General features: G+C 43.8%; 1 protein-coding gene across 2 annotated transcripts in view; it reads left to right on the top strand.

Annotated features, from left to right (window-relative positions):
• The first annotated feature begins 17,623 nt into the window (after positions 1 to 17,623).
• Positions 17,624 to 27,628, top strand: part of NEBL (nebulette) — a 146,203-nt gene continuing 136,198 nt past the window's right edge. For both annotated transcript variants that reach the window (XM_035130429.3, XM_035130430.3), the window contains exons 1-2: positions 17,624 to 17,999; positions 21,711 to 21,805. In XM_035130429.3, the coding sequence (XP_034986320.1) occupies positions 17,931 to 17,999; positions 21,711 to 21,805 (164 nt within the window). In that variant the 5' untranslated portion in view covers positions 17,624 to 17,930. The remainder of the gene's footprint in view (positions 18,000 to 21,710; positions 21,806 to 27,628) is intronic.

The following is a 27,628-nucleotide window of genomic DNA, read 5'->3' as shown; positions in this document are numbered from 1 at the left end:
AAATTTTTTTAATATGATAAAAAATCCCAATTGATCCCTTAATGATCACATCAGAAACATCAATGAGGGAACCTTTCATAATATGTCTTCCTGATCCCACAATTGTCTCACCTAGCAAATCTCCCTTTGATTTCAAAGGAAGTACTGAAGTCTAACAACTCCAGGATTATTATCAGTTGCTTGTTTCCTCTGAGACTGAAGCTAGTGTTTTACTTGCAACTACCGGTAGTTACTGAAAGTACTACTAGAGAAGTTGGTCTGTGCTCCAACACCATTTAAAGTTAATTAGCTGGCATTGTAAATGAGAAAGTAGCCCTACAATAAGGGTCCCAACGCCATGAAATAATATACTGTCTATCAATGAACCACCTACTGGAAGGAAAAGAGGTCTCTGCTGAATCAGCAGACAATGAGTTGGTAAATATCATTAATGTCAGTAGCACTACTGGTGGAATGGGCATGGCATCAGTTACAACCCATGCTATCCAAAGGGCTCTTTTGCCCCAACAGAGTTCTAAAGTGACCAGTATCATATAACACCTCAGTCAGTGTTACCTGCTGCTTAGTCAGATCTGTACAATACAATTGGTCTACCCTACCGTGGGTCATTGATACACAACTGAAGGTTTCTGGCATTTATACTGCATTACACCCAGGGCCAGCCCACCTATAAGGCAAGGTGAGGCAACTGCCTCAGATGGCAATATTCACTGGCGTCCCAATGTAGATCTCTCCCCTGTCACCGTTTTCTGATGTAGATCTTCACTCACCCCCTTCTTCCCTGGCACAGGGGTAGGAGTCACAACTTTGTGGCTCTCCTCTAGTGCCAAAATGTATTTGGCCAGCCCTGATTGTACCTATGGTGGGTGCATATTCAATGCAGTTCAGATCAGCTGGTATGACACCACAGAACATTCATAAACATTCCAATTGCTCAACAAGCAAGGTTTAAGTTCCAATGTGGGCAGGGAAAGTTGTCCATTAGGCTGTGATTAAAGCCTTATGACTTGTGGGTCAGCTTGAGAACAGAGAAAAGACCCCAGGAGGAAGGGGAGCTACAAGATAGGGAGCCCCAGAGACAAGGTAAATTAGACTAAGAGGAATTTGAAGGAAGATTTTCTTGAGGAATGCAGCAGACAACAAACTGAAGAAAGCAGGGACTAATAAGATGAGGGACTCTGAATAAATATCTAAGTAAAAGGGAGCTGTATGATATCTCTGCTATCACTGTCACATTGTGACCTGGCAGCCCAAAGGAGCTAGATCCAGTAGCTATGGGTGGGGTGGGCAGAATCAGATGGAATCAGCTTCACATATTAATTTGCAGTGACCAGATAATTCTATGATTCCAGGCTTGCTGTTCTTTGGCATGGTGCTAGGCCCTTGGACCATGTGCAACACGCAGAAAATGAAGTACAAAACTTACCTTTGCAAGCCACTTCTGTTCCTAGACCAGACGTTTGTCTGGTTCCCTGCTCTAGCAAAGCTATAGAGCTGCAAATTTCCGGATGGTTTCATTCTGATGGAGGATCCACAACCACGGTATGAATTCATGTCCCCCCCCAACAATGGTTGTTGTTGTTGTTTAGTCATTTACTCGTGTTCGACTCTTCGTGACCCCATGGGCCAGAGCACGCCAGGCATTCCTGTCTTCCACCGCCTCCCACAGGTTGGTCAGACTAATGTTGGTAGCTTCAAGAACACTGTCCAACCATCTCGTCCTCTGTCGTCCCCTTCTCCTTGTGCCCGCCATCTTTCCCAACATCAGGGTCTTTTCCAGGGAGTCTTCTCTTCTCATGAGGTGGCCAAAGTATTTGAGCCTCAGCTTCAGGATCTGTTCTTCCAGTGAGCAGTCAGGACTGATTTCCTTCAGAATGGATAGGTTTGATCTTCTTGCAGTCCATGGGACTCTCAAGTGTCTCCTCCAGCACCATAATTCAAAAGCACCAATTCTTCGGCGATCAGCCTTCTTTATGGTCCAGCTCTCACCCCAACAATAGTTATGGTGTATTGAGAGAAGCTACCATCATTCTTTAGGTTTGTTTTTTGAAATATTTGAATTTCAAAAATTTGAAATATTTGAAAATTTCAAAAATTGAAATATTTGAAAATTTCAAAAAATTGAAATATTTGAAAATTTCAAAAAATTGAAATATTTTAAAATCAATGGATTGCTAAATGTATTTATTTTATTTCATTTTAAATCATTTTACCGACTTTCATTAAAAAATAATACCAGGGTATTATGCAACAGAGAAATAAATTTATAAAACCAGTACTGACAGCTTTTCTCTGCTTCCACAGTTGGATTCCACAGTTGCTAGAAACCATAGAAGGGGAGAGTGGTTTTGTGTTCAAATCTTCCTAGTGCATTTGGTCAGCCATTGTGAGAACAGGATGCTGGACAAGTCATTGGCTTGATCCAGCAAAGACTCTTGTTAACTTTCCTTCATTGCAGGGGCTTGGACTAATGGCCCTTTTTATGTGGGCTTCCCCTAGGAGTGGTGTCCAAACTTTTTTTCAAAGGGGGCCAGATTGGATGAAGTGAAGGGCCGTGAGGGCCGACCAAAGGGCCGACCAAAGTTGTTGAGTTGTTTTTTAGGATTTTACCCCAGGAAATAAATAAACTGCCACAGGGGCTGGATTAAACCGACTGGGGGGCCAGATTAGGCCCCTAAAACGGACTGTTGGCCACTGTGGTCTGACCCAGCAGGACTCTTATGATTCAATGCTTAAGTTCGGATGATTTTAGAACTATACTGTGGCAAATAGTAGAGGGTTTTTATCTGACTTTTAAAGCCATTTCAAGTCTTTTGAATGTTGGGGTTTTTGGTTTCTTTTCTCTCGTGACTGGGAAGAAGAAATATGTGAGAAGAAGACTGCAGAGTCCACTTTAGGTGTAAAAACCAGACCTCTGGTGACAGCTGTTGACAGCCTTCTTTTTTTTATTCCTAGACAGTGACATCATAAAGGCTAGAGAAGACTATGACAGCAGATTATACATTCAAAACTGGTTTGGCTTGAATGGGAGTAATATCAGCTCTGAAGTATTTGTTATGGGCATGAATAGCACAGGGAGACAAGAGCTGGATCAGAACATCATGGGAGCATAAAGTAACTTCGAGTGACAGTTTGGAATGCTAGTCAAAGGGTACAAATCAATAGAATATCTGGCACAAAGTGTTTCCTAGTGGGAGAAGTTAGAATTAGATTACAAAAGTGGCAAAGCTAGATGCAGACTAGATAAGTGTGTAAATCACAATGCAATAAGCTAGATCCTTGAACATCCTCTCTCCAGTGGAAATGAGTGGTTAGAAAAATAACAATAAAAGATTTCAGTTTTGGAAAGGGATCTCAAAAAGTAATACATTTCTGTTCAAGTATATGCACCTTTTGGTGGCTATGAGTGCTTATTCCACCAGATGGTGCCACTAATCAGCAGAAGTCCTGTGTGTGTGTGTGTGTGTGTGTGTGTGTGTGTTTTAAAAGCATCTCAACTCAAAAGCTACCCTTTCCAGTTAGGCTATCTTTGCAAATCCCATCAGATATAAGGAACATTACAGTTTTCAGTCCTTCTCTGACCGTGGAACACATATGCAAACGAAAACTTTTGCCTGATGTGCTCTTTGCTCACATTAGGCAAGTTAATAGCTGCTCCTCATTTATGCAGGACAAAAAACATAAAATGGGACTTTCAGCCTCTGAAATAAAATCATAGAATTGTAGAGTTGGGAGGGACCCCAAGGGTCATCTATTCCAATCCCCTGCAATGTAGGAATCTCAACTAGATCATATACGACAGATGGCCATCCAAATACAACACCCATTGGGTGGAAACTTAATTATTCTACCTCCCACCCATGTGAAACAGTGTTATAAAATGACATTATATCAACTCTAATGAGCACAATTTGATGCCCCACCCCAAATTAAATAACAGTTGCCTTTTAATTTAGGGCAAGCTTTCAGAAATGTCCGTTACAACACTCAACTGGATCATTTCAGGGGGAAGCTGGTTGTGTGCCAGCTGCCTTGAAGACAGAAGAAAAGGAAACACTAGACTGGGAAGTTCCCAATCTTATTCTATTCACCCCCCCTTCTGCATCCAGAGCAGACCTCCCTGTACCTACTCTCCTCTAAAATAATCCGATGGGGAACCCTAGGAATGGGCCTGTAATATCAAGTAAGATATAGAAAAGAATGAAATGCTGGAAAGGCAGGAAGTGTGTTCAGAAAAACGGGTGAGTTTTCCAAACTGAAATCTGGATTGAAGACAGAGCTATGGTCACTCACAAAAGGGCTTTCTGGTAGCCCAGTGGTACCCCACCCTGGTCGATGTCTTAAAAACAGAGCTTGGGGAATAAATTGTGTCTGTGTGTCATGTAGACATTTGGAAAGATCTGTTATTGGTGTGAAAGGAGCATCCTTGCAAATTTTACTTGGGTGGACTACAACATCATATCTTGTGCCTTAAGAACACAGCATGGGTAACATAGTGAGTTTCCGTTTAAAGCAAAGGTTGGAAAAGTTAAACCGAATTGTGCTAGTGTCCCTACTCCTCACTTCTGCCAGATTGCCTTATATGCCAGAAAAGTAGACCTGCACAGGTTATCTTGTATGCTGAGGTTAATGTTATGTGTTCCTAAGAACACATATTTTATTTGTGTTTTTTTCTGAACAAGAAGGAATGTCTTGTGGCACCTTAATGAGCAGCAAATTGTATAATAGCAGAAGTCTTGGTGAGGGGTTTGTGTAGGTAGTGGGGTCAGAAGAAAATTAACTGCATACGGTGCTGACTGGCAATTGCATAATTAATACTGAATGTTCACAAAAGCAATTAACAATAAGCATAGAGACTTCTATTTTAATCTCCAACCTTGGACATATTCACTCATCTACTGTGTTTTTCATTTGAATGACATACTCTCAGTGACTGTGCTTAATGCCTCATGTGTCATGCTTAATGACATCACCAGGACCCAACTCTGTGACATCACCAGAGACCATCTCTAGCTCAGGTTTGGGCCTGAAATCTCAAGATCTGGGATGCTCCTGACCTGGCAGCCCTAATCAGAATCTGACCCACAAAAACCAGCTGTGCCTTCAGCATAGTCTGCTTACCGTATATTATCTTTCTCTCTGGCTTCTCTGAACCCATATCCTTTTTCAGATGATAATCAGTATGGTATACATCAGGGCTGAGCAACATCTGGCCTTCCAGATCTTGTTGGGCTACAGTTCCCACCATCCCTGACTATTGGCTATTTTGGTTGGGACTGATAGGAGATGGGAGTTCAATAACATCTGGATGGTCATAGTTTGCCCACCCCAGTATAAGATATACAATATGATTAATGAATATGCCTTTGAGAGTGTAGTTTCCTTTGAACTTGTTGCATGTGCTCACTAATAATGGTAATTTTTCTCACCGTAGCCCAAGTTTACCCCACTTAGCTGATTTTCTAAGAAATCAAAGAAAGCTCTGTTTACTATCAAACTTGCAGGGATTGCAAGCCAACTTCCCAGTTGCGTGTTGTGAGGGACATTTCTAAAAGCTTGCCCTAAATTAAAAGGCAACTGTTATTTAATTTGGAAAACCCAAAATTTTGTCATTTTTTAAATAAAAAAGCATACACTGGTAGCTTATTTGAAGCCTTTTATTTTCATGTTGCACTAGGAACACAACATTCTGCCAAAAATCCATCCTCTAGCTAACAGCACTCTCTGCCAACTGCTCTGGTTTGCCTATAAAAGAGGCACAGTGTGTGTCCTCCCCTTGAAAAATATATAGTGCCCACAGATTTTAATGACTCAGTGAGAAATTGTCATGAACTTGCTCCAGAACCCTCTAGATATCAGGGTTTGTTCGCCCGAGCTTTTCAGTCATGGACTTTTAACATACACAATTTGTTTACTGTGCTGTTCCTCCCTCTCAGATGTTTCCACTGAGTCTGCTCTTTCATACTTTTGTTCATTTGATTAGTTTCCATAGTGACACTCATTTGTGAAGTTTAGAGTTCCCTCCTAGCAGGTTCTCATAAATGCCAGTTACTGATCACCGGGGCTTGTGTGCCAGGTTAACGAGACAAAGTCAGCCTTATTTTCAACACTTTTCATTGTATGTGAATGTCTGTGTCTTTATTTCCATTTTGCATTCGTTTGAGAAGGTTCTTTAGCCTTTGAGAGCCATTCCTTTTATGGGGCAGTTTTGATGGATAGAATCCTAACTGGATTTCAGTTGCTGAGGCTGTTGAACTGGGCGCTGTTACATAAACTGAAGGAATTTCTCTTTAACCTCTGCTGCATTCTAAAGGGCACTTTCCTTTAAGTGCAAAACAAGTGGTTTCTCTTCTGTGACTTTTCTTCGGAACTGATCAGCAGCTAAAGAGATCTCTGTGCACAGACAACATAAATATAACTTGATGGTTTGGAAACTGTAACAAATCATGGACAGTATGTGCATCAGAATATACTGCATTGCTTTGAAAGGGATAGTAACATATGAAGAACCCGCTAGATCAGGCACCCCCAAACTTCGGCCCTCCAGATGTTTTGGACAACAATTCCCATCATCCCTGACCACTGGTCCTCTTAGCTAGGGATCATGGGAGCTGTAGGCCAAAACATCTGGAGGGCCGCAGTTTGGGGATGCCTGCGCTAGATCATGTCAATGGCCCATCTAGTCCTGCATCCTGTTCTTGCAGTGGCTGAACAGTTGCCTCTGGGAAAACCAGCAAGCAGGATTCAACCTCAAGAACACCCTCCCCACTTGTGGTTTCCAGCAACCGGATTCTGATCTGCATTTGAGTGATCTGCATCCCTATCTCTGTTCCCATATAGCTAGTTAAGCGGTAACATCATGTTTGCACAGTTGGGTTGGGTCCTGAGAGCATGAAAATGTTTCTTTCTCCTTGAGTATATATATATTTATTGTAATACTAAGGACTGCACGCCTGCGTGCTTTGCTTGCCAACCCCTGCCATTTCCCTCACACTAACCCCCTGCAGCTTCCCCTTTCCACCCCATGCAACTACTAAGATGACCTTTTATCTTCCCAACCCAATAATTGAAGCTACTTCTCTCTTCTATCCTGCACCCCGATGCCCATGCCTGTTCCCTCCTTTTGTGCAACCCCCTGTACACAAACCACTTCCATGCTAAACTCACATGACTCAGGACCTCATTACCTTCAGGACTGCATCTCCCCATATGAACCAACCCAGGCCCTGTACTCCCCCCCCCAAGGCACTTCTCTGTGTCCCCACTTCCCAAAAGGTTCAGAGGTGACAACATAAGAATGGGCCTTTTCTGTGGTGGCTCTCCATTTGTGGAATGCTCTTCCCAGAGAGGCTCACTTGGCGCCATCATTACATGTCTTTAGATGCCTGGCGAAAACATTCCTCTTTACCCAGGCCCTCAGCCACTAAACAACTATGGCCTTTTAAACATGGAGGGGGTGGAAACACCTGTTATTATGACTTTTTCCTGTGATTGTTTTATTGTCTTTTATTTTTATTTTATTTTATTTTTATGTCATATATTTTGTCTTTTACATAATTATAATGTATTATAAAATTATAATGTTTATAATTATAATTATAATGTTTATAATTATAAAATTATAATGTATTATAAAATTATAATGTTGGAACATTGGATAAAAGGAGGTATATAAATTGGATGGATGGATAAACCTCCTGCATCTTCCTTCTCCCACACATTGCAACTACTAAGCACCCTTTCCACCTTCTGCCCAATTGTGATGCGGCACTCCAGATTTCTTCAATGGGGGTGGTGTGATGACAGCTAACAAATTTATCATGGCACAAACCAGGGGTGGTTAGGCCCTTGGGGCTCAAGGACTACATTCAGCCTTAGCCAATCCTCTGGGCACTTCATGCACATTGTATACACCCTGGCTCAAGGCCTCTGTGCTTTGATGGTCAAGTCATGGGTCTATCCCAGTTTATGGAGTGAGACCCTGATTCCAAAGGTCCAGCTACAAAAATAGCTTGTTTGATTACATTGCAGATGATTCCAGAGACAGGGGCTGGTACGTTTTCCTTTCAAAATATGTTTCCCTGGCATTTTGGATGCAGAAGACTTCCAATGTTGATTAGAGTGGCATATCTTGCCTCAGTTGGATCAAGCCTGGTTTTCATTTTACCTAAGCTTCAGGAACTCAGTGGCACAAGCTTTTGCTTTAAGGTTGTTTTTGTGATGCTTCAACTGTCCTTCTCCATGGCATGTTGGTCTGAGCTGAGCTTGAATGGAAAAGGATTCTTTCCTTGAGATGTTGCTTCTTTCAGCCCAGAACATCAGTGCCTGGGACCTTGTCCTCCTGGGATACTGAGTGTGAACATTGACCAGGTTTCCAAATGTGCCCACAGGTCCCAAAATGGTGGTGAGCCCTCATCTACCTTTTGTATCACAGTCATATTCCATAAAGAAATAGCCACCACACATACTGGTAGTATCCAGTAGGTGCTCCCTCTACAAACACTGTAGTCCAGGCAAATCTTTCACTTCAGTAATCAATCTATGGATGCCCTGCCTTATTTCTGCAAGTAGTTGCTGCCATAGATTTTAAGGGAGTGAATTGGGATGGCAGCAAGGATGCAGAGCAGAAGCTGCTGCTGGTCCTTACTTATCCACTTCCCACTATCTCCCCCTGCTAAGTGAGAGACTGTCAGCCATGACTGTGAGGACAAAGAAGGTTCTGTGGTGGAAGGAGGACCACATTGAGCCCCTCAGAACATGATTTCTTTGCTTCATTTGTGTCTGTGTCTATCTCCTTCTGTCTCATAATCTGAAGTTTCCTCGACTGAATTGTAACAGGCTCAAACAATGTTCTTCTTCTTCTTTTTAAGCAAGCAGAGAATGCCCTGGGTGACTTTTACAAGAAATTCTGCAAAATGAGAGGAGAATAGGATGATTTTGCGTAAGCAAGGAATAGCTGAATCAGAGGTAGACTGTAGTGATGGCCCCTGAGGTCAATAGGTATATGCAAGTGTTTCTCCCAACCGAAATATTACAAAGAATTGCTTTCTATAGAAGCATTTGTAGAACCATTTAGGCTGCAGTTCTGCTGACAGTCAAAGATGTCTGGGTCCCATTAAAATCAATGAGATATACATGCACAAAATGTACTACAGTATAGTGATTTGCATATTTCAAGGAGACGGAATGTACTTCCTGGCCTGCACTCCATTTAGAACTATTTTGCTCAGTCTGGGTGAGCTAGAATGAACACAGATGAGAAGGGAGAGAAAAAAAAAACTTCCTCAGACATCTGTCCTTTTCCTCCTTTATATCTTTCTCCCTACTATATGCATTATCTTCAAAAAAATTCTGTTCCTCTCTTCTGTTGAGTTTGCTCAGCAAAGTCTAATATCATTTCTCCTTTAAAGTATATCCCTAGATTGTTCTACTTTTCCTGCCCGTGTGATGGTATCTATTGCTGCAATGTATATGTCACTGAAGGGATAAAAAATAAGCAAATTGTTTAGTTCAACATGATTCTTAATGTACTTGACTGCAATGCTGACTCTTCTGTACAATCTCCAGCAGAAAATATTGAATTATTGACTATTGGATAAGCCGTGGTATTCAAAACATTACTCTTGCTTAAAAGACTGCAGCTATATTTGTTCTCTGAAGTTGCTGGGCAAGATAGCCATGAAACCAGAGGGCCTAGTGGCGCATTTGGCGAGGCGCAACCAGCCACTAAGCCCTATGCTGGTCCCGCCGCAGTGCTGCGCCTCCTTCTCTTTTTCCCCTCGCTGTGTGCGTGCTGGTGGCGAAGCCTCTCCGGAGGCTGCGCTCTCCCCTTCCCGACCCTGTGGCTCTTCGCGCGGTGATGGCTCAGCTGAGACGGAGTATTGAGGCCTCCCGGCGAGGGGGAGGCGGCGAGCACGGTGGGCCTATTGCGGGATGTGGCGGCAGCGGAGGATGAGGCACCATGATCGGGGCCTGGCAGGAAGGTGCATCGCGCTCCCCAGGAGACTTCGGTGCTGTTCTTCCCCAGCCAAGGCAGCCGCTGAGGAAAGTGTGGGCGAGGCGGCAGGCATGCGTGCGTGAGGACCCCCCGGGGGGGGGCGCCCTAGGGATCCCTGCACCAGGGCGCAAGACAAGCTTAAGACGCTACTACATGAAACTCTCTGACAAGAAGGAGATGAGCTGCATGAAGAAAGTTCTGTAAGGCACTGGAGGGCTGAACTCTAGGAATTCAGCAGCAGATTCCAAACACCACACCATCAGGACAGCTTGCAGCAGGAGGAAATGTCTGGCCTGATTTTGTTGCTTCACAACAGCACCTTGATAATGGCAGAAAGGAGAACTGCAGGTGGTGTGTGCTAACAGGGTCCTGCTTGCCTTATATAACTGATAACTCTAGCTTGCTTCTTATTTTGAGTAATTTGTCACCTAAAATGGCTGCTCTACAGGCTTCTGAAGGACTCACTAAAAGGTGGACTTTCAGAAACTGACTGCCTTCTCCGCCTGCATGGGACTATGTTACCTTCCTCTTGCATGATCGTTTACTGTCTTGATCGCATGCCCCTCAAGAAAAACTGATGAGCTATGCGGAGTTGGCAAAGATGGCATATAAACTACATGAGAAGGACAACCGTGACTTCAAAGAAGAATGGGAACTTTTTACAAACTATTTAGAAAGACAACAAAAGGATTTGGACTCCTTGGCAGGTTTTGAATAAACACCCACAATTTATTAGTAGAACACATGATAGATAAGGCAACGATATGCACAATTTTATAACATGCAGAGAATAATATGTACAAACAAACCAGGGAGGAGAGCTGAGGGAAGTCCTTAGAGCAGGCACCCCCAAACTGCGGCCCTCCAGATGTTTTGGCCTACAACTCCCATGATCCCTAGCTAACAGGACCAGTGGTTGGGGACGATGGGAAATGTAGCCCAAAACATCTGGAGGGCTGAAGTTTGGGGATGCCTGCCTGAGAGGGTGGGAGAGGGAGGGATGGGGAGGATGTTATTGGTAATTTGTATTGTTTAAAAATCTTTTTTGTTAATAAAAATATTAAATAATAATAATAATAATAATAATAATAATAATTAGATCGCATGACCCTGACCTCCTGACCATTGGAAGTTGACCTGTAATTCAGCTTGCTTAGGGAGGCTTGAATGGGGTTAAGACAGACAGCGTGGGAGACCTAAACTGGCCCTGTCTCTTTGCCCTCTACGCTGACCTGTACTTTGAAATCAAATTAATATGTGTTAAGCGTCACCCTCTTTCACTTCCACCTCTTTTCTCACACTTTCTCTCAACCTTGAGATGCAAGGTCACCTTGATGTATCTTCTGAGAACAAAGGGACAAGCATGGCTTCTTTGTTTCTCCAGCTAGTTATCCAGGTCTATAGAAGAACTCTTTCCTATCAAGAATGTACTTTTTACCATGTACCCTGCAGTTAGCACATATGCAAAATGGAGAACTTGGTCCACTACAATGTCCTCCCCCCTCCTGATGTTGTTGGACTACAACTCCCATCTCCTTGGCCATTGGCCATGCTGGCTGGTGTTGATGTGAATTCTACTCCAACAACTGGAGGGCCACAGGTTAGCCATTCCTGCCTTGAGACATAATCTTATTGGTGCTAGGTTATAGAAATAATCACCTGGTCACAGTCTTAGTCTTGTCATTGCTTGTAACAGGAGTAGCTAATTTAGAGCCCTCCAGATGTTGTTGGCTATGCTGACTAGAGCTGATACGAGTTGGAGTGCAACATCTGGATGGTGCCACGTTGGGCACTCCAGTCTACACCAACCAGGTCCACCAGCAAACTGTCCCTTGAATTTATCAGCTAAATGCACATGATATACAAGAGAGTGGGATAAATATAAAATTATAGGTTTTTCCCCAGATTATTTTATTCATTTTCCAATATTACAAAATCACAAAAAAACAAAAAAAACATAAAAAAATATCAATTCTTGCATTTTTTTACTTAACATTGTTGACTTCCTCAATTCCCCCCTCACTGGGTCCATTTTAAAATTCCAATTAAGCAATTTCCATTTTATATCTTATATCATTCTAACACATTTTATCATTATCACTCAAATGTTCTATTCTAAAAGTGGTGTAGTGCAGTGTTTCTCAACCAGTGTGCCTCCAGATGTTTTGGGACTACAACTCCCATCATTCCTGACCACTGGTCTTGCTAGCTAGGGATGATGGGAGTTGTAGTCCCAAAACATCTGGAGGCACACTGGTTGAGAAACACTGGTGTAGTGGTTAAGAGCGGTAGACTCGTAATCTGGGAAGCCGGGTTCGCGTCTCCGCTCCTCCACATGCAGCTGCTGGGTGACCTTGGGCTAGTCACACTTCTTTGAAGTCTCTCAGCCCCACCCACCTCACAGGGTGTCTGTTGTGGGGGAGGAGGGGAAAGGAGATTGTTAGCCGCTTTGAGACTCCTTCGGGTAGTGATAAAGCGGGATATCAAATCCAAACTCTTCTTCTTCATCTATTCTTCACCAATAATGAATCAATTTATCCAAATCAAAATTTATTTTCCCGTCCTTCTATCTTCTATTTCTCCCCTTAGCCTAAAATTTATTACCAAGAATTTTCCATAAATTTAAATATTAATTATTCTATCATACTAATTAAACACTTAAAACTAATTCAGCCCCCCTTCCCCTGGACTCAGGGTCTCCCAGATACTTCAGCAAGTTCCATAAGTCGTTCCAGTTTCAGACCATCTAGATCAATCAAAAATTTACATCCATTATTACCTAAAATTATAGTTTTAAACAGCTCCAAGGAGATACTGATTCCTTTGGAAGGAAAAACTGCTTATTAAGAATGAGGACATTGCACTGCAGCAGGCATGAGCAACTTGCCCACTTCAACACAGCAAATATTTATCTCTCCAAATGTAAGCATATAACAAGGATTAATTTTATTTAAAGCAAGATAATTACTACAGGTTGATTCAAACTCTGTGATGCAGAACCAAGCAAATCAGTGTGGCTTTGTTCTACATGCCTTTCTTGGGGGGTGGCTATTTTATCTTCATTTTCTTTTATCAAGATCTTGGAAAAATATAAAATGTTAATCTCATCATATATTATGCAGTATTCAATGAGAGTATAACATCCATGAACTGTATGCTGAACAATTTGAAAGGGAAATTGTCTTCCCCCACAGGTGGAAAACTGTTGTTGCTTTCCATACAGAAGATGAAATGTAACTGGAAGGTATTAATTTTGCCTTCAGTGTTCAACTCAGCTTGTATATACATGAGTAATTGCAAATCATTTGCCTTTGTGGTGTATCTGCCCTCTGTTTGTGGAACACAACAGTCTGCAGAAAATCAGTGTGGTGTGTTGCAGGGTTGGGAAATTCAAATGGAAACTTTCATATAGACAAATCTGAAATAGAAGAATTTGCTTGAGCATTGTCTCCTCTAAATGCATTTTGGCTTTACACAAAACTGTGCTTTCTCCATATGCACATGGAAATACTACTGGTAAAAAAGTATTTGTAAATTGGGGAAAAATATATCAAAGGAATGGTCATGTGAATTGAATTGCCCTGGAATTCCATGTAAATCTGTTCAGGACTGGCACACTGAATTGTTGTAATTTAGTTGTACCACAACTACAAACACTACATTTTATTTTTAAAACCCAAGCGATTGGTAACTCTTGAAGAAAAGATGAAGAATCACATTAGGAAGTTTGCAAATACCACACAAGCAATGGTTACTTTGTTTCCGTATTAGCGCAAATGGAAACGTAGCAGGCAATTTAATCTTCAAACTACACATAACTCCATTGCTTCAGTGAGTTGGAAAATTGGGAAATGATTTAAACAGGACTGCCTTATGCTTTCTGCCAGACTAATAGGATTTTACGCTAATGTAGCATTTAGACTTGTGGTATTCACCATGCAGCCTCACACACACAGTGAAGACTAGTAATTATAGCTGCTGTTCTCATATGAGGAAACTATTCTCTAACAGGGGCACTCCTATGCTTGAGTTAAACTGGTTGAGAGATCAAAGGATATGATGGAAACCCTACTACCCTGGTGGAATGTGAGATATGCTCATGGAATACATGAAACAGGGTGGGATGGATGGGGGAGGCTCGCACTTACATTGCATCCTATGCTCCTCCAGAGCACATCCACACCACAGTGGAACTTTACACTAGTTCTGAACCCAGTGCAAGAAATTTCCTCTCCATTGACTTCAGTAGGAGGAGAAATAAATGTGGAAATGGCCACTTCCATGTTGACAGCTGTTCTGCCCATGCTGCAAGGATGGAGCATAGGATATAGTGCAACTCAGAAGTCAAGGCACAGCGCACCACCACCACACCATAGCTTAGAAATGCTGTAATTGGGCAGATGATAATCCCTGGCCTCAGTTTACGCAACCTTACAGCTTGAAAGGGGGAATTCTGCTGAGCGGAATAGTGGAGAAAGGGACATTTTGCACAAAGCAGCACCCAAGGGAGCTTGAATACAGTGCTAGCACTTATCTGCCTGGAACTCTTATACTTGCTCACCTTGGGACTCCGGATAGACCAATGGGGACTGGTCTTTTTGGGTGACTGGGGCTCTGCCCAACCAACCTCAGTCTGCCCTCAGCCAGCCTCCACTTTCCTGTTTCCTTATTTATCATAAGTTCAGGGTGTGGCCTTGGCTGTCAGCTTCCTCCTCCTCTTCTTTGGTCTCAGTGTTGCCCTTGTAAAACTCAGGGGCGCAAAATTCTCCTTTAAGCATTGGCACTGTATTTGTAATGGGAAGGTATTATGCCTCCTGGTATCTGAAAATGTGAACAGGTTTCTACTCATCACTTCAAGGATTTGAGCAGTGATCTAATCAGCAAAATGTCAAGCTTTCGTTTGCATATGGCAACCAAGACTTTTGGCACCTGAGGCGAACCATGAAATGGCACCAGCCTCACAGCCAGGGAAGAAGGGGTGAGTGAAGATCTACAGTGGGAAGAAGGGAGGAGTGACAGCGTACATTGGGAACAAGGAGGGGAATCAGCTCAACCTTAACCTGACTGTTGAAGTAGGAATCAGAGGCTGTCACAGGAGGGAAAGCAGCCAGGTGGCTGCAGAGCCCAGGAGACCTCAGAGCCCACTGTTCCCTCTTCTTATTTGCCAAGTGGCTGCTGTAGAGGTGGCATTGGGGTGGGCTGCTGAAGAGGTGGCAGATCTCGCTTCAAAGGAGCATGCATTCATTGAAGGCTGGATCTGCTGCCCCTGTAGATTCTGGCGCCCGAGGTGGTTGCCTCACCCTGCCTCCTTTGCTGTCATGTCTATTTTGGTTTGCATTTAGTTTTCTGTAAACCAGAGTGCTGAAAGTCATTGTGTCATGTTTTTAAGGCTTTTGGATATAAAGGTATACCCCAAGGAGTATTTTGGAATCTTTTGGCATTACTGTATTGATCTGGGTATTACACTGATGCTTGGGGGCAGGGGAAGGGCAATTATACTTTTTTGATAGCATAGCATTTTTGTTATGGTTTTATGCCCAAGACACATAAAACTGAACAAATATTGGAAGCAGGTTGATGCCTAAGCATTCAGCATGCCCACTAATCTTGCATCAAATTCCAAAAGCAGTAAGGGAGACAGACCCTACCCTGAAGCCCTGAGGCTTTTTCCAGTCTTGCTAAGCTCATACGGTAGTTCTGTCTCTTTTCCTCTGCTCCAATTCAAACCGCAACTGCTGTCTCTCTAGTCCTCCCACCAAGCTGAAGGCTGTGTGACATTAAGATTTTAGTACTAGAGCACTTGTATAAATGATTCTGCATTTATATTTTGTACTGCTATTGCATTTTGGAAGATTTTATAATGTGAACCGACTTGAAGAAGCTTTGCTCAGAAAGGAGGTGTGAAATTATTTTTATTAAATAAAGTTTAAAAAAAGAATTTCAGAGAGCTTTCCAGAGGTTAACAGTGGAACCCTATGCATGTTTCCTTGCAGGCAAATACCATGAAGTTCAGTGGGCCTTACTCCCAGGAAAGTCTGTATAGTATTGCAGCCAAAGGAACACTGTGTCAGCTTGTTAAGCCCTTGATCACCCATCAGTTGTCAAGTTCACAAGTGATCATCAATGGTCTATAATAGTACAGGACTGTGAAAGGTCTGCTCAGGGGATGCTAAAACATCTCCAACAGTAGTGCTGTTGGGGCAGGAAATCAGGGCAGAGGTCCAGGGCCCAACTCAGCAGAATCAAGAAGCACCACCACCTAATAAGCTGGGCCAAGGATCTAAAAGGAGTGGAGGAATCTGTGGCCCTCCAAATATTGTTGGATTCAAACTCCCATGAGCCCCAGCCATCATGGCCAAGAACCAGGTGATGGGAGCTGAGGTCCACCAGCACCCGGAGAGCCAAAGCTTTTCCCAAAATTACCAAACTGCACCCCTGATAGTTTGTTTGGACCCTGAACAAGAACCAGAAGGCTGAGAGGGAGGGTGTGTCAAAGGGGAAATGATTTGACAGGCATATGTCAAGAATGCTTTGATGGTGTTTCCTGCTTGGCAGGGGGTTGGACTGGATGGCCCTTGTGGTCTCTTCCAACTCTATGATTCTATGATACTGATTTATATATTGTTATGAGTTTTGGAGGGAGGAAGTAGGCTGCATGTGAGATCCTTCTACCCCTGGATCCAACAAGTGTTAGAATATAAGCCAGCCTAGCTTCTTGTGTTGAAGTGATTGCCTGGGTGATGGGCCATTAAGAGAACCAAGGAAAGGGGGCTCTGTGTGAGAAGACAAAAGAGCGGGGAGAGTTAGGAAGAGAAATCCTGAATTTAGAGTTCAGAGTGGCAGTGATGTGACCTAGAGTTAAAGCAGCAAGCTGAAGAGTGTCAGAACAATGTTTGCTTTCTGTTTAAATTCAAGGCTGTACCTATGGGAGAAACAAGACCCTTTTGGGGTGCTAATGCTGCGAACCCCTTCATTGTAGGCTCAGGTTGTATTTATGTATAAATAAGCCACCTGTAATAAAGACGCCACAGTCTCCCCTGTGCCTCATTCCAAAAAGACGCAAACCCTGGATAAGTGCCTGGAACCTCTGAAATCTCACATCACTAGGATATTGGGATGGCATGCCACACTACAGAAGTAGCTTTGTATAATACTTTTATATGCAATATGTATTTTTGTAATATTTTGTTTAAGTTGCCTGTGGTTGCTCCGGTTTTTTTCTACACCGCTTAGAGACATTTTAAATATTTTAAGCGGTATAGAAATCAATCAAATCAGTATTGGTAGGGGGAGGCTTGCAAACACATCTTGTTGGGAGGCTCGGTCCTTGGAGCTTGGAAGGAGCTACCAGTGAAGGAATCCTTTCTTCTCCCCTAATTTCCCCCACCTCATGATAAGTTTCGAAGGCAACAACTTATCCATGCTTACCGGTACGTTTCCATTCTTCTCTAGGCTAGCCGTTATGGCTAAGCCATAGCAGCAGAGAGGCTAGGCCACGTCCCTCCACCTGCTCCGGGGGTCCTCCTCTTCCTTAGAGAGAGCCCTGGCGGCGAAGGGAGCAGCCCGCGTCAAGCAGCCCGCCCCCTTCATTCAGCGCGGCGGATCTCTCCCTCTCTCTCTGCTGGAGGAGCGGAGCGCGCAGGCACGAGGCGGAGGCGGAGGCGGGCGCAGGCGGAGGAGGCTCCAGGCAGCGGTTGTTTTCCCCCTCCCACTCGCTTGCACATGCTGCCGAGCCTCTGTCGCAGCCGCCGCCGCCAGCTGGAGCCGCGCTTCCGCCGCTGACCTTCCTCGCCAGAGAGTCCGCAGTGCCCGGCGATTCATCCGCCTCGCGCCTAGCCTCGCCTCGCTGCTCAGCGCCGCGGCGGCGGGCAGGGAATGCCCCAGCAGCTCGGGGCGGCCGCTTCCGCCGGGACGCTTCGCGGGCAGCTCGACCATGAACCCTCAGTGCGCCCGCTGTGGCAAAGTCGTCTATCCGACCGAGAAAGTCAACTGCTTGGATAAGGTGCGCACGAGGGCGGGCAGGGTGCGTGGGGGGGGGGACAGGAGGAGGAGGAGGAGGGCTGAGGGGAAGGAGGACGAGGGGCGACCCGTGTGTGTGTATATGAGGGGAGAAGGGAGCTCCCCTCACGAGCTGCTTCTGAACTCCCTTGCCTCCCTCCCCTTGCTGCCCAGCGTCATTTTGCTTCACCTGCTTGAAGAAGTGCCTGCTGCTCTCAAAAAAATCGGAAAATGCGTCGCTTTTTATTTTGTGTGTGAGGAGAGAGGGCTTCGGGGTTCTTCGGGGTGCCTTCGTTTTCCTCCCGCCCCTTGAACTTGAACCCCCCCCAAATCCCACCAGGAGGGGAAAAAGTGTCCGCCACTTGCACTTGTGAGGGGTGAAAAGGGAAACATAACAAAACGTAATAATGATGATGATGGTAGAAAACCAGAGCCTGGTAATTCCTCCCTCCCCTCCCTCGCCTTTCCAGTTTAAGCGCGGGCTGAACGTTGCCCTTGCGGCTCCCCAGAGAGGACCACCACGGAAGGGACGCGTGGGAAGGGGGCGAAGCAGAGGAGCAAGGTGGGGGGGGGGCGGCGAGGGAGCGCCACGAAAGGTTTATGGGGAGCCGTGAGATGTTGATGGTCGTGGGGGACGCACAGGCGGGCGCCTTCGGAGGAGTGGTGCGCAGTGGCCTGGCGCTGGGCTCGGCTCCGCCGCCTGCTTTGGGGAGCTGGGCTGCGGTGGGATGAGAGGCTGGAACGGGAAGCTTCGCAGGTGGCCGAGCGCGCCTCTGGGCGGCTGCTTGTGCATCGGAATCTGCACCGCTGCTCCTCCCCCGCCTCGTCCCCTTCCTCCTCTAATCAGCGCGGCGGTGGCGGGGACGGGGTGGGCAGACGGTAATTAACGTGTCAACCAGCCACTGACGCATCGCAAAGCAGGCCCGCCGCGGTGGGGGCGGAGCAAGATCTAACTGGATGCACCCCCCCCCTGGCCGTTAGTTTTGTGAGGGGTTTAGTCAGGTCCCCTTTCAATCCGTCCAGAAAGCTTCTTTAGGTTGGATATGCTCAGCAGGCAGCACAGTAGGTGGGTAAAGCCCCCTCCATCCCTCCCCGGGTGTCCCCCCCCTCTAGGGAAATGAGGGTCGAAGCTGCTCGCCCCCTTCGCCCTACTCTCCTTAGTCCTAAAGGTGAGTCGTCCCTTCGCTCGGGACTCGGAGCGGTTTCATTGCCTCCAGGGCTGCAGTGCAGAAGGAGATGCTTCTGTCAACGGCAGCTTCTTACGCAACTGCAGCTAGCTTGGGTGGTGTGACTGACAGGCATGTCACAGGAGCGGGGTGAGGCACATCATCAGCATCCCGGGCATGCCCATTTCTCCGAAATGAGGGCTCCTTCTCTCTCCCCAGGGTGGTGGTGATCACAAAAGCACCTTTGTCTGAAGAAAAACCACAAAATATTGAGGCTGTGTCAGATGCCTCCATTTCTCTGCACCTTCACCTCCCTAAAAGGGGATGGGCGCCTCTTAGACTTCAGGGTGGAGGTAGTTTCTGTAAAAGTACAAACAGGCTTAACGGGTGGTATTTGTTTGTGCAGTGTTTGGGATGGGTATTTGCTGAAAGATTTTTTAAAAAGAAACCTTATTTCCTTCTGCTACTCAAAACGACCCAGAACCAATTTTTGGGGTGTGTGTATATGTAATGTGTAAAACTTAGAAAGGTAAAGCTGAGGTCATCAGGGATGTGTGACAGGCTAAGGAGATGATGCAACTTATCACTTAAATAAACTGCTGCCCACCTAGTTAAATGATGACATCCTAAATCTTCAGGGAGTCACCATTACGCTGGGCTTGACATATGTAATAGCAAGAATGCGCAGACTGTATCATTCATTTTAAAAGTCAGACGAATGGCACTTCTGTCACTTGCTTCATAGGGTGTGAGTATTTGCTGGAAGAGGCATTGGATCCAGTCAGACTAAGTCAGTTGAATTCAGTTTCCATTGAAGTTGGTGGGAAATGTAGTTAAGACATGACCAAGTTGCCTCATTGGTTTCAGTAAGACCCAAGTTCAACTAGCTTAGGTGGCAATACCAACTGTATGCACCTAGGAGACTTACTTCTGAGTAAACATGGTTAGTATTGCTTTGTTAGTTTGGACCTAAGCCCAGGTGCAGTGAGCCAATGTTAACTGGGATTAAAATGGCCACAATTTTATTGATCACAGGTTTTGTCTTAGGCATTGAGTATATATCCTGAATCAGCTCAATTGCTGGCTGATTGATCCTTTAGGGTAGATCCTGGGTTAAAGGATCGCCCCACAATGCAGATCAAATGGGGCAGACCCACCAGGCTGCCACTTGGAAAGTTTTATGGCATATTAGCCCCTGCCTGGGCCTTCGGATAAAACTTACCCCATGGACCCCTTTACCAGGGTACCTTAAACATTTTGTTCCAGTTTTGACTAAGGGTCCAACCCAATACCTTTTCTGCCCAAAGTTGTGACTGTTGCTATGAGGTAGGCAGAACCTCAAGACAGGCACAATTTGTCTGCAGACAAATTCCTTCCTTTGTCCTGAATACGATGACCAATTAATTCCACAGCAAGGTCATGCTAGAGCACTGTTCGCTTATCTCTGGGCAGGGCCAAAGACACAGGGTTGGCGGAACATCCATTGCTGACTATGCTGCTCACTCATAGTGAGGAGGACCTGAGTGGAGACTAGCTCCCCCAGGTCTAGCATGCAAACCACACCCAATGGACTGGCAGTGATTGGCCGATTTGAAGTTCAGTTTCTGGCAGGACCTCCCAGCAGATTCCACAACTAGCTGAGGCTGTTAGTGCCTCCGGAGGTCACTTGGGTGAAGACCCCCTGCCCCCTCTGGTTTCCCTGTGGCTGTGCTGAGCTGCAGTCACCACCACCGGAAAAACAATAAGCGGTCCTTGACTATGGTCAGTTTCAAGAGTCATCACATGAGGCTATAAAAGGGCCTTTTGTAAGCAGATCCTAGTATTGTCATATTTCAGCCCTGTCCCTACAAAGAAGAAGAAGAAGAAGAAGAAGAAGAAGAAGAAGAAGAAGAAGAAGAAGAAGAAGAAGAAGAAGAAGAAGAAGAGGAGGAGGAGAAGTTTGGATTTGATATCCTGCTTTATCACTACCCGAAGGAGTCTCAAAGTGGCTAACATTCTCCTTTCCCTTCCTCCCCCACAACAAACACCCTGTGAGGTGGGTGGGGCTGAGAGACTTCAGATAAGTGTGACTAGCCCAAGGTCACCCAGCAGCTGCATGTGGAGGAGCGGAGACGCGAACCCGGTTCCCCAGATTACGATCTACTGCTCTTAACCACTACACCACACTGGCTTTCTCTGTATATATATGTGTGTGTATGTGTGCATGTTGAGGGGAAGAGAAGAAGAGAGAAGACTGCCAGGGGCAAAAGAGATCACTTATTTTATTGAGTTCTATCACATTGCTCCAAATGCTCATAGTTGGCTTATAGCTTTATAACAGAACAGATGAATGCCAATTATGACAAAGTGGGGGGGGGCATGTGTGTGGAAATTGTGTGTAGAACCAATACAGAATGTGGCATGTGTAAATTGAAAAGGTTTCTGATTTGCACAATGAAGTAAAACGGTAAAATTAGTAGACTTTTTAAAAATTGGAAATCCCTCTTTCATTGTGTAAATGGCAAATATTGACAGTGATACCATATGTAACACTATAAATTCTTTTTCAGTACTGGCACAAAGGATGTTTCCATTGCGAGGTTTGCAAAATGGCTCTAAACATGAACAACTACAAAGGGTATGAGAAGAAACCCTACTGCAATGCGTAAGTGTCACACATTGTCTAGTTTTACAGAACTGTACTGGATCTAAAAGGGTGTATGTCTGGGTGGACTTCTACACTGTGCACATGTTACTGTAAAAGTTTAAACATCATTACATTGGGTGTTTGCTTGCATGGATAAGGGCAAAAGCATATTGGGTTTAACCCATGGAAGGGTTATTTTGGATAAAGTGACCCCAAATACAGAGGAGTCCCTCCTTTTACACAAACACATTCTTTTTATTACAGGTAGGTAGCCGTGTTGGTCTGGGTCGAAGTAAAATAAAAAAATTCCTTCAGTAGCACCTTAAAGACCAACTAAGTTTTTATTTTGGTATGAGCTTTCGTGTGCATGCACGAAAATCTGAAGAATTTCTGAATATCTGAAGAAGTGTGCATGCACACGAAAGCTCATACCAAAATAAAAACTTAGTTGGTCTTTAAGGTGCTACTGAAGGAATTTTTTTTATTTTACATTCTTTTTATGGCCCACTACAGTTTATAAACCACAATTTGTATTATCCTTTTTCATTGAAGGGTAGGAATAATATTTGTTTCATTCTGCTTATGGTTCTTTGGATCCAAACCTATGAAATTATAGTGGACTCACTATGTGTACTTTTGGTCTACTTTGTGCTGTTGAGAGAGGGAAACACTTGAGTATTATGGGAAGCCTCGGTTCCGGTTCCCTGTGGAAAATATAAATGTACTTAAAAATGAGCAACATTTCTTTCTACATGTTATGGGCTACGGTACTAGTAGATGAACAATGTGGAATTTTCATTGTATTTTTGTAGTTGATTTTCCTGTGTAATGTTTTATTCTGATGCTGAAGACGCTGTCCTGTTTCATTGTTAATTGTGTTGTTTTATAATGTGGATTTCCCCCCAGTAATTTTTTATTTGACTTCTATTTATGATGACTGTGACAGTAACCTGAAGATTTCTCAAACATTAATTTAGTTCAAAACACAATTGCTAGTCTACTAACTGGGGCCAGCTATATGGAAAACGTATTACCAGTTCTTAAACTACACAGACTGTTGTCCCACTTATGGACACAGTTCTGATGTTTATCTTTTTAAAGCCGTAAACAACTTGGGATCTGAGTAGCTATAAGGATAATTTAGATCATGTGCTTTTTCCTCAGATGAGCTTGCCCATAGGTTGTAATTGTTTTCCAAGCCTCCTTGCTTTCTGAATATTGGTGGTGGAGTTGCGAGGCCAGAGAGGAGGATGTGGAATGTCCTCGCAAGAGACACTTGCCTGTCACTGAATCTGGTGCTCTTTTGCACCAGCAAAGACCTCATTTTATTTGCCCAGGACATCCAGCATGTCTCCTTGCCAATTTTATCTGACCATTTCCACTGACTTTACCATTTCTGCTATGCCAGTTTTATTTACTGTTTGTTTGTTTTATTGCATTTATATCCCATCTTTTCCTCCAAGGAACTCAGTGCTGAGTACATGGTTCCCCACTCCTTATTTAATCCCACAACAAGCCTGCAAGGTAGGCCAAGAGGTTGTGACTGGCCTAAGGTCATCCAATGAGCCTCATGGCCGGGTGGAAATTTGAACCCTAACCCTTGTGTCCCAGGTCTTAGTCCAACACTCCAGCATATATGTTTTTTGTTTTTTAAATAAAAAGTCCCATTTTACCATGTTTGTTCAGGACATTTTATGATGGTGGATTCATGCTTGTCAACAAAATTCAAACTACTTTTTAGTATGCTCTGCTTTGTACTGTTCCAGTTGCTGCTGTCCTATTATTGCAATGTTAACAAAGTTTTAATTATTGTATTGTGGATGTGTGTGTGTATAGTGCCTTGAAAGGTAGAATATAAATATTAGAAATAAATAAAATCTGACACATGTTTGTACCTGGTTCCATGCCCTGATGGTTCTTCCCTTCAGAACACTGAATTATTGGGTAATTAAAAAAGGTAAAGGACCCCTGACAGTTAAGGCCAGTCACGAATGACTCTGGGGTTGCGGTGCTCATCTCGCTTTACTGGCCAAGGGAGCCGACATTTGTCCACAGACAGTTTTTCCGGGTCATGTGGCCAGCATGACTAAGCCGCTTCAGGTGAAACCAGAACAGCGCATGGAAACACTGTTTACCTTCCCACCGGATGGTACCTATTTATCTCCTTGCACTTTGACGTGCTTTTGAACAGCTAGGTTGGCAGGAGCTGGGACCGAGCAATGGGAGCTCAGCCCGTCGCAGGAATTCGAACCGCCGACCTTCTGATCGGCAAGCCCTAGGCTCTGTGGTTTAGACCACAGCGCCACGCGTGTCCCGGGTATTGGGTAATTAGTCTAATACTAGTGCAGAGATAGGAAACCCGTGGCCCAGCAGCTGTTTTTTGCACCATGCCTGCTATCATCCATGATCATTGGCTATGTTAGCTGAGTTGGAATCCAACAACATCTAGAGGGTTGCAGTAGAATGTCTCCCCCACCCCCCACCCCTATAGCATCAGTATAAAACGATTTATTTCAAATTGCCTTCTCATGATGCCTGATATCTAAGACTACTCTTAAATGAATTTCAAATAAGAATGGGCACAAACACAATCAAAGTTGTGCACTCCTATCCCTCCTTTTGGAGCAAATGGGATTTAAAAAGGTTTAAGTGAGTTTTCTAGTTTGTATGCATGATGAGTTCTTGCCTGAGAGAAAACAGGGCTTTCTTTTAATCACTGGAAAAGGAGACTTGCCATTCCAGCTTGTGATTTATTTACCTGTTTGCTTTTTGAGGAAGTTGCCCAAACAAAATCAAGTTTCTGTTTACAGTAATGCTTTTTTTAAATAAAAAAAATAGCTTGATCCTTTTAGCGTTAGTAGGAAACTTGTGTTACTGTTGAGTTTAGTGTGCAGCTGGAATACTGGAAATGAAGGCTGAATGCATTTAGCAACTGAACTGTTCTCCAGTAAAAATATAATAAATACAAACAAATATAAGTGTCTCTTTAGGTGTGCAAAGAATTTCTGTACCAGACTTCCCCTGCCCTCCATTGTTGTTGACTTCAGCTATAGCTGATGTGATCCATAGTCAGGAGTGATGGGGGTTGTAGTTCAATATATCAGGTGGCTTCCAGGCTGGAGTAGACTGATTTATACCCCAAAATTAAATGTAAAAGTAGGGGTGCAGGTGGCACTGTGATCTAAACCACTGAGCCTCTTGGGCTTGCCAATCAGAAGGTCAGCGGTTCAAATCCATGTGATGGGGTGAGCTCCCGTTGCTCTGTCCCAGCTCCTGCCAACCTAGCAGTTCGAAAGCATACCAGTGCAAGTAGATAAATAGGTACTGCTAAAGTGGGAAGGTAAACGGGGCTTCTGTGCTCTCTGGCTTCCATTACGGTGTTCTGTTACAGTTTAGTCATGCTGGCCACATGACCTGGAAAACTGTCTGTAGACAAACGCTGGCTCCCTTGGCCTGAAAGCGAGATGAGCGCCGCAACCCCATAGTTGCCTTTGACTGGACTTAACTGTCCAGGGGTCCTTTACCTTACTCTAAAAGTGTGCTATAAACTCTTTAATGAGTTGAAGGCCAAATAGTTGATCTTAATGTTCAAAATACGTATCTCCATTATGCCAATGGAATTATTAGTGTTGACAATGAATTTATTTAATAGTGTACACTTTGATCTGATTTCTTATACTTTTTAACCCGGTAGTCAGGTGTCTTTTTACTCTTAAAATACTTTTGCAAAAGACATAAGTTATATTTCTTATTTGTATTTTTCTATTGGATTTTTAAAATATATTTTTAGCTGTGCATATGGCTGGTATGCGTAACTTAGAAAATTCCCATTTTGAATATGAAATGGGACTATAAAAAGTGCATTGCCCGTGAGATGTGCATTTTCCTATTCCAGTGAGCTGATGAGATCATAAGATTTGCATTACTGCTCATCAGCTGCTATCTTAACCATAGCACTCAGAGCTTTTCTCCTGGGGGCTTAGTCTCAATTACATTAGAAAAAGGTGTGCTGTGTTTCAAAATGCTTAAATATCAACATCTGAACATCTTTAATGGTGCAATGCCTTGGTGCAAAAGCAGGAAATTTGTGAACGTGGCCTTGGAAACAGAGTGTACTAATTAAGAACCTGTCTTGATGCTGGATTCTAGCAGGTGTTCGGAAAAAGGAAGGGAAGAAGAAACTAGCGAAGGGCTTCTTCACACCAGCATCACTTCTTACAGCAGCTGCAAGAAGAACATGCAAACTTCCACAGCTGCCTCTACTTGTGTTAAGCTCATGATAGGCACTTACATGTCGCCATAGGCTAAATTTGACTTTTGATATCACCCGATATAATTCAAAAGGTTTGTTTCTAGTAACACATTGAAAGCTAGGGATATTTGTATGAAGAGGCCTTTCAAGTTAAAAATATATAAAAGTACCTTAATGATAAATTATTATTATTATTATTATTATTATTATTATTATTATTATTATTATTATATTTATTTATACCATGCCTTTTCCCCTGACAGGGAACTAAGGCTGCTTACAGATATAATAAGAACAGCTAAAAACATAGGGGGGGGGGACCTCCAATCATAAAAAATCCATTAAACATTAATTTTACACACACACACAATCTATTAAAAACCTACAAATATTCACTGTAAAAACAGCATGGCACCAGACCTTTCATTAAAAGCAGTCAGGTCTGAAAAGCCTGTTGGAGTAAGAAAGTGCTCTAGGAGGACATGGGCTGATTTTGATTAATGACAAAAAAGAGTTTCCACTTACCATTCTTCAGATGAGAGGAAGTGGTTTATCTGCTGGTGAAAATATCTCGGAACAGGCATTTACATAGCTTTTGTCCTTGTGATCATAAAAACACAAAACTTTATGGGTTGTACAGCCATATTCTGGATCGGTCAATCAAAATGGACAAGAATGTTAGTGAGGCAAGTTAGTGGCTGTGGTTGTGTGAATGAAATGCACCCCTATGTGACATAATCTTGGATAGTACTCTCAGCTTCTATGACAAAGCTTCTAGGCAAGTGATTTGTTATCTCAGCTTTAGGTATTTGCTACGTTATCTGCCAGTCTTTCCAGTTTTCCTTCTCTCTCTATTTTCTTTCCATATCTTTTTCATTCTCTCTTCAGTTCTTTCCCCCTTCTTCGTTGTTCATGGTCGCATCCATACCATACATTTAAAGCACATGGCCCTCCCTACAAAGAATCCTGGGAACCGTGGTTCACACCTCACAGTATCATTAACAAACTACAGTTCCCAGGTTTCTTTGGGGGAAGCTATGAACATTGAATGCATGGAGTGGATTTAAACCCATGTCTGCCCCCATTCCTCCTCAGAAATTTCTCTTATCTCTCCCACAGAAGAGAATAAACAGGGTAAATGCTACTCTGTGTGTCTGTGTGAATGAAAGAGTACTACCTCTGGGTTTGTAGTTTGGATAACTGGAGCTTAAGTAGGGTTGCCAGACTCCTGTGCCTTTAATTGCCCTGCTCTCTTTTGAGTCTGGAAACCTTAAAGAGAAACCAGCAGACCCTTTGTTTAATTTCTAAGCAAAGGGTCTGCTGGTTTCTCTTTAAGGTGTCCAGACTCAAAAGAGAGCAGGGCAATTAAAGGCACAGAAGTCCTGTCCTCTGTTGAGTCTGGCAACCCTAAGCTTAAGGACAAAAGTAAGTGGAGCTGCAAACTCAAATGGTGAAGGCCTACAAAGCAGCAGAAGCAAAAAATGACCTGTTTGCTAAAGCATGGTAATGAAAAGTGCTTTTCAAGCCTGCCTGAGTTGAAAGGGATGGCAGCAAAATGATGAACGTTGAATGTTGGCATGCAGAAATTC

This window comes from Zootoca vivipara, chromosome 11 (genome assembly GCF_965207765.1).
Source record: "Zootoca vivipara chromosome 11, rZooViv2.hap1.1, whole genome shotgun sequence".
NCBI classification, from domain to species: Eukaryota; Metazoa; Chordata; class Lepidosauria; order Squamata; family Lacertidae; genus Zootoca; species Zootoca vivipara.
This window is presented reverse-complemented; position numbering and strand designations above follow the sequence as displayed.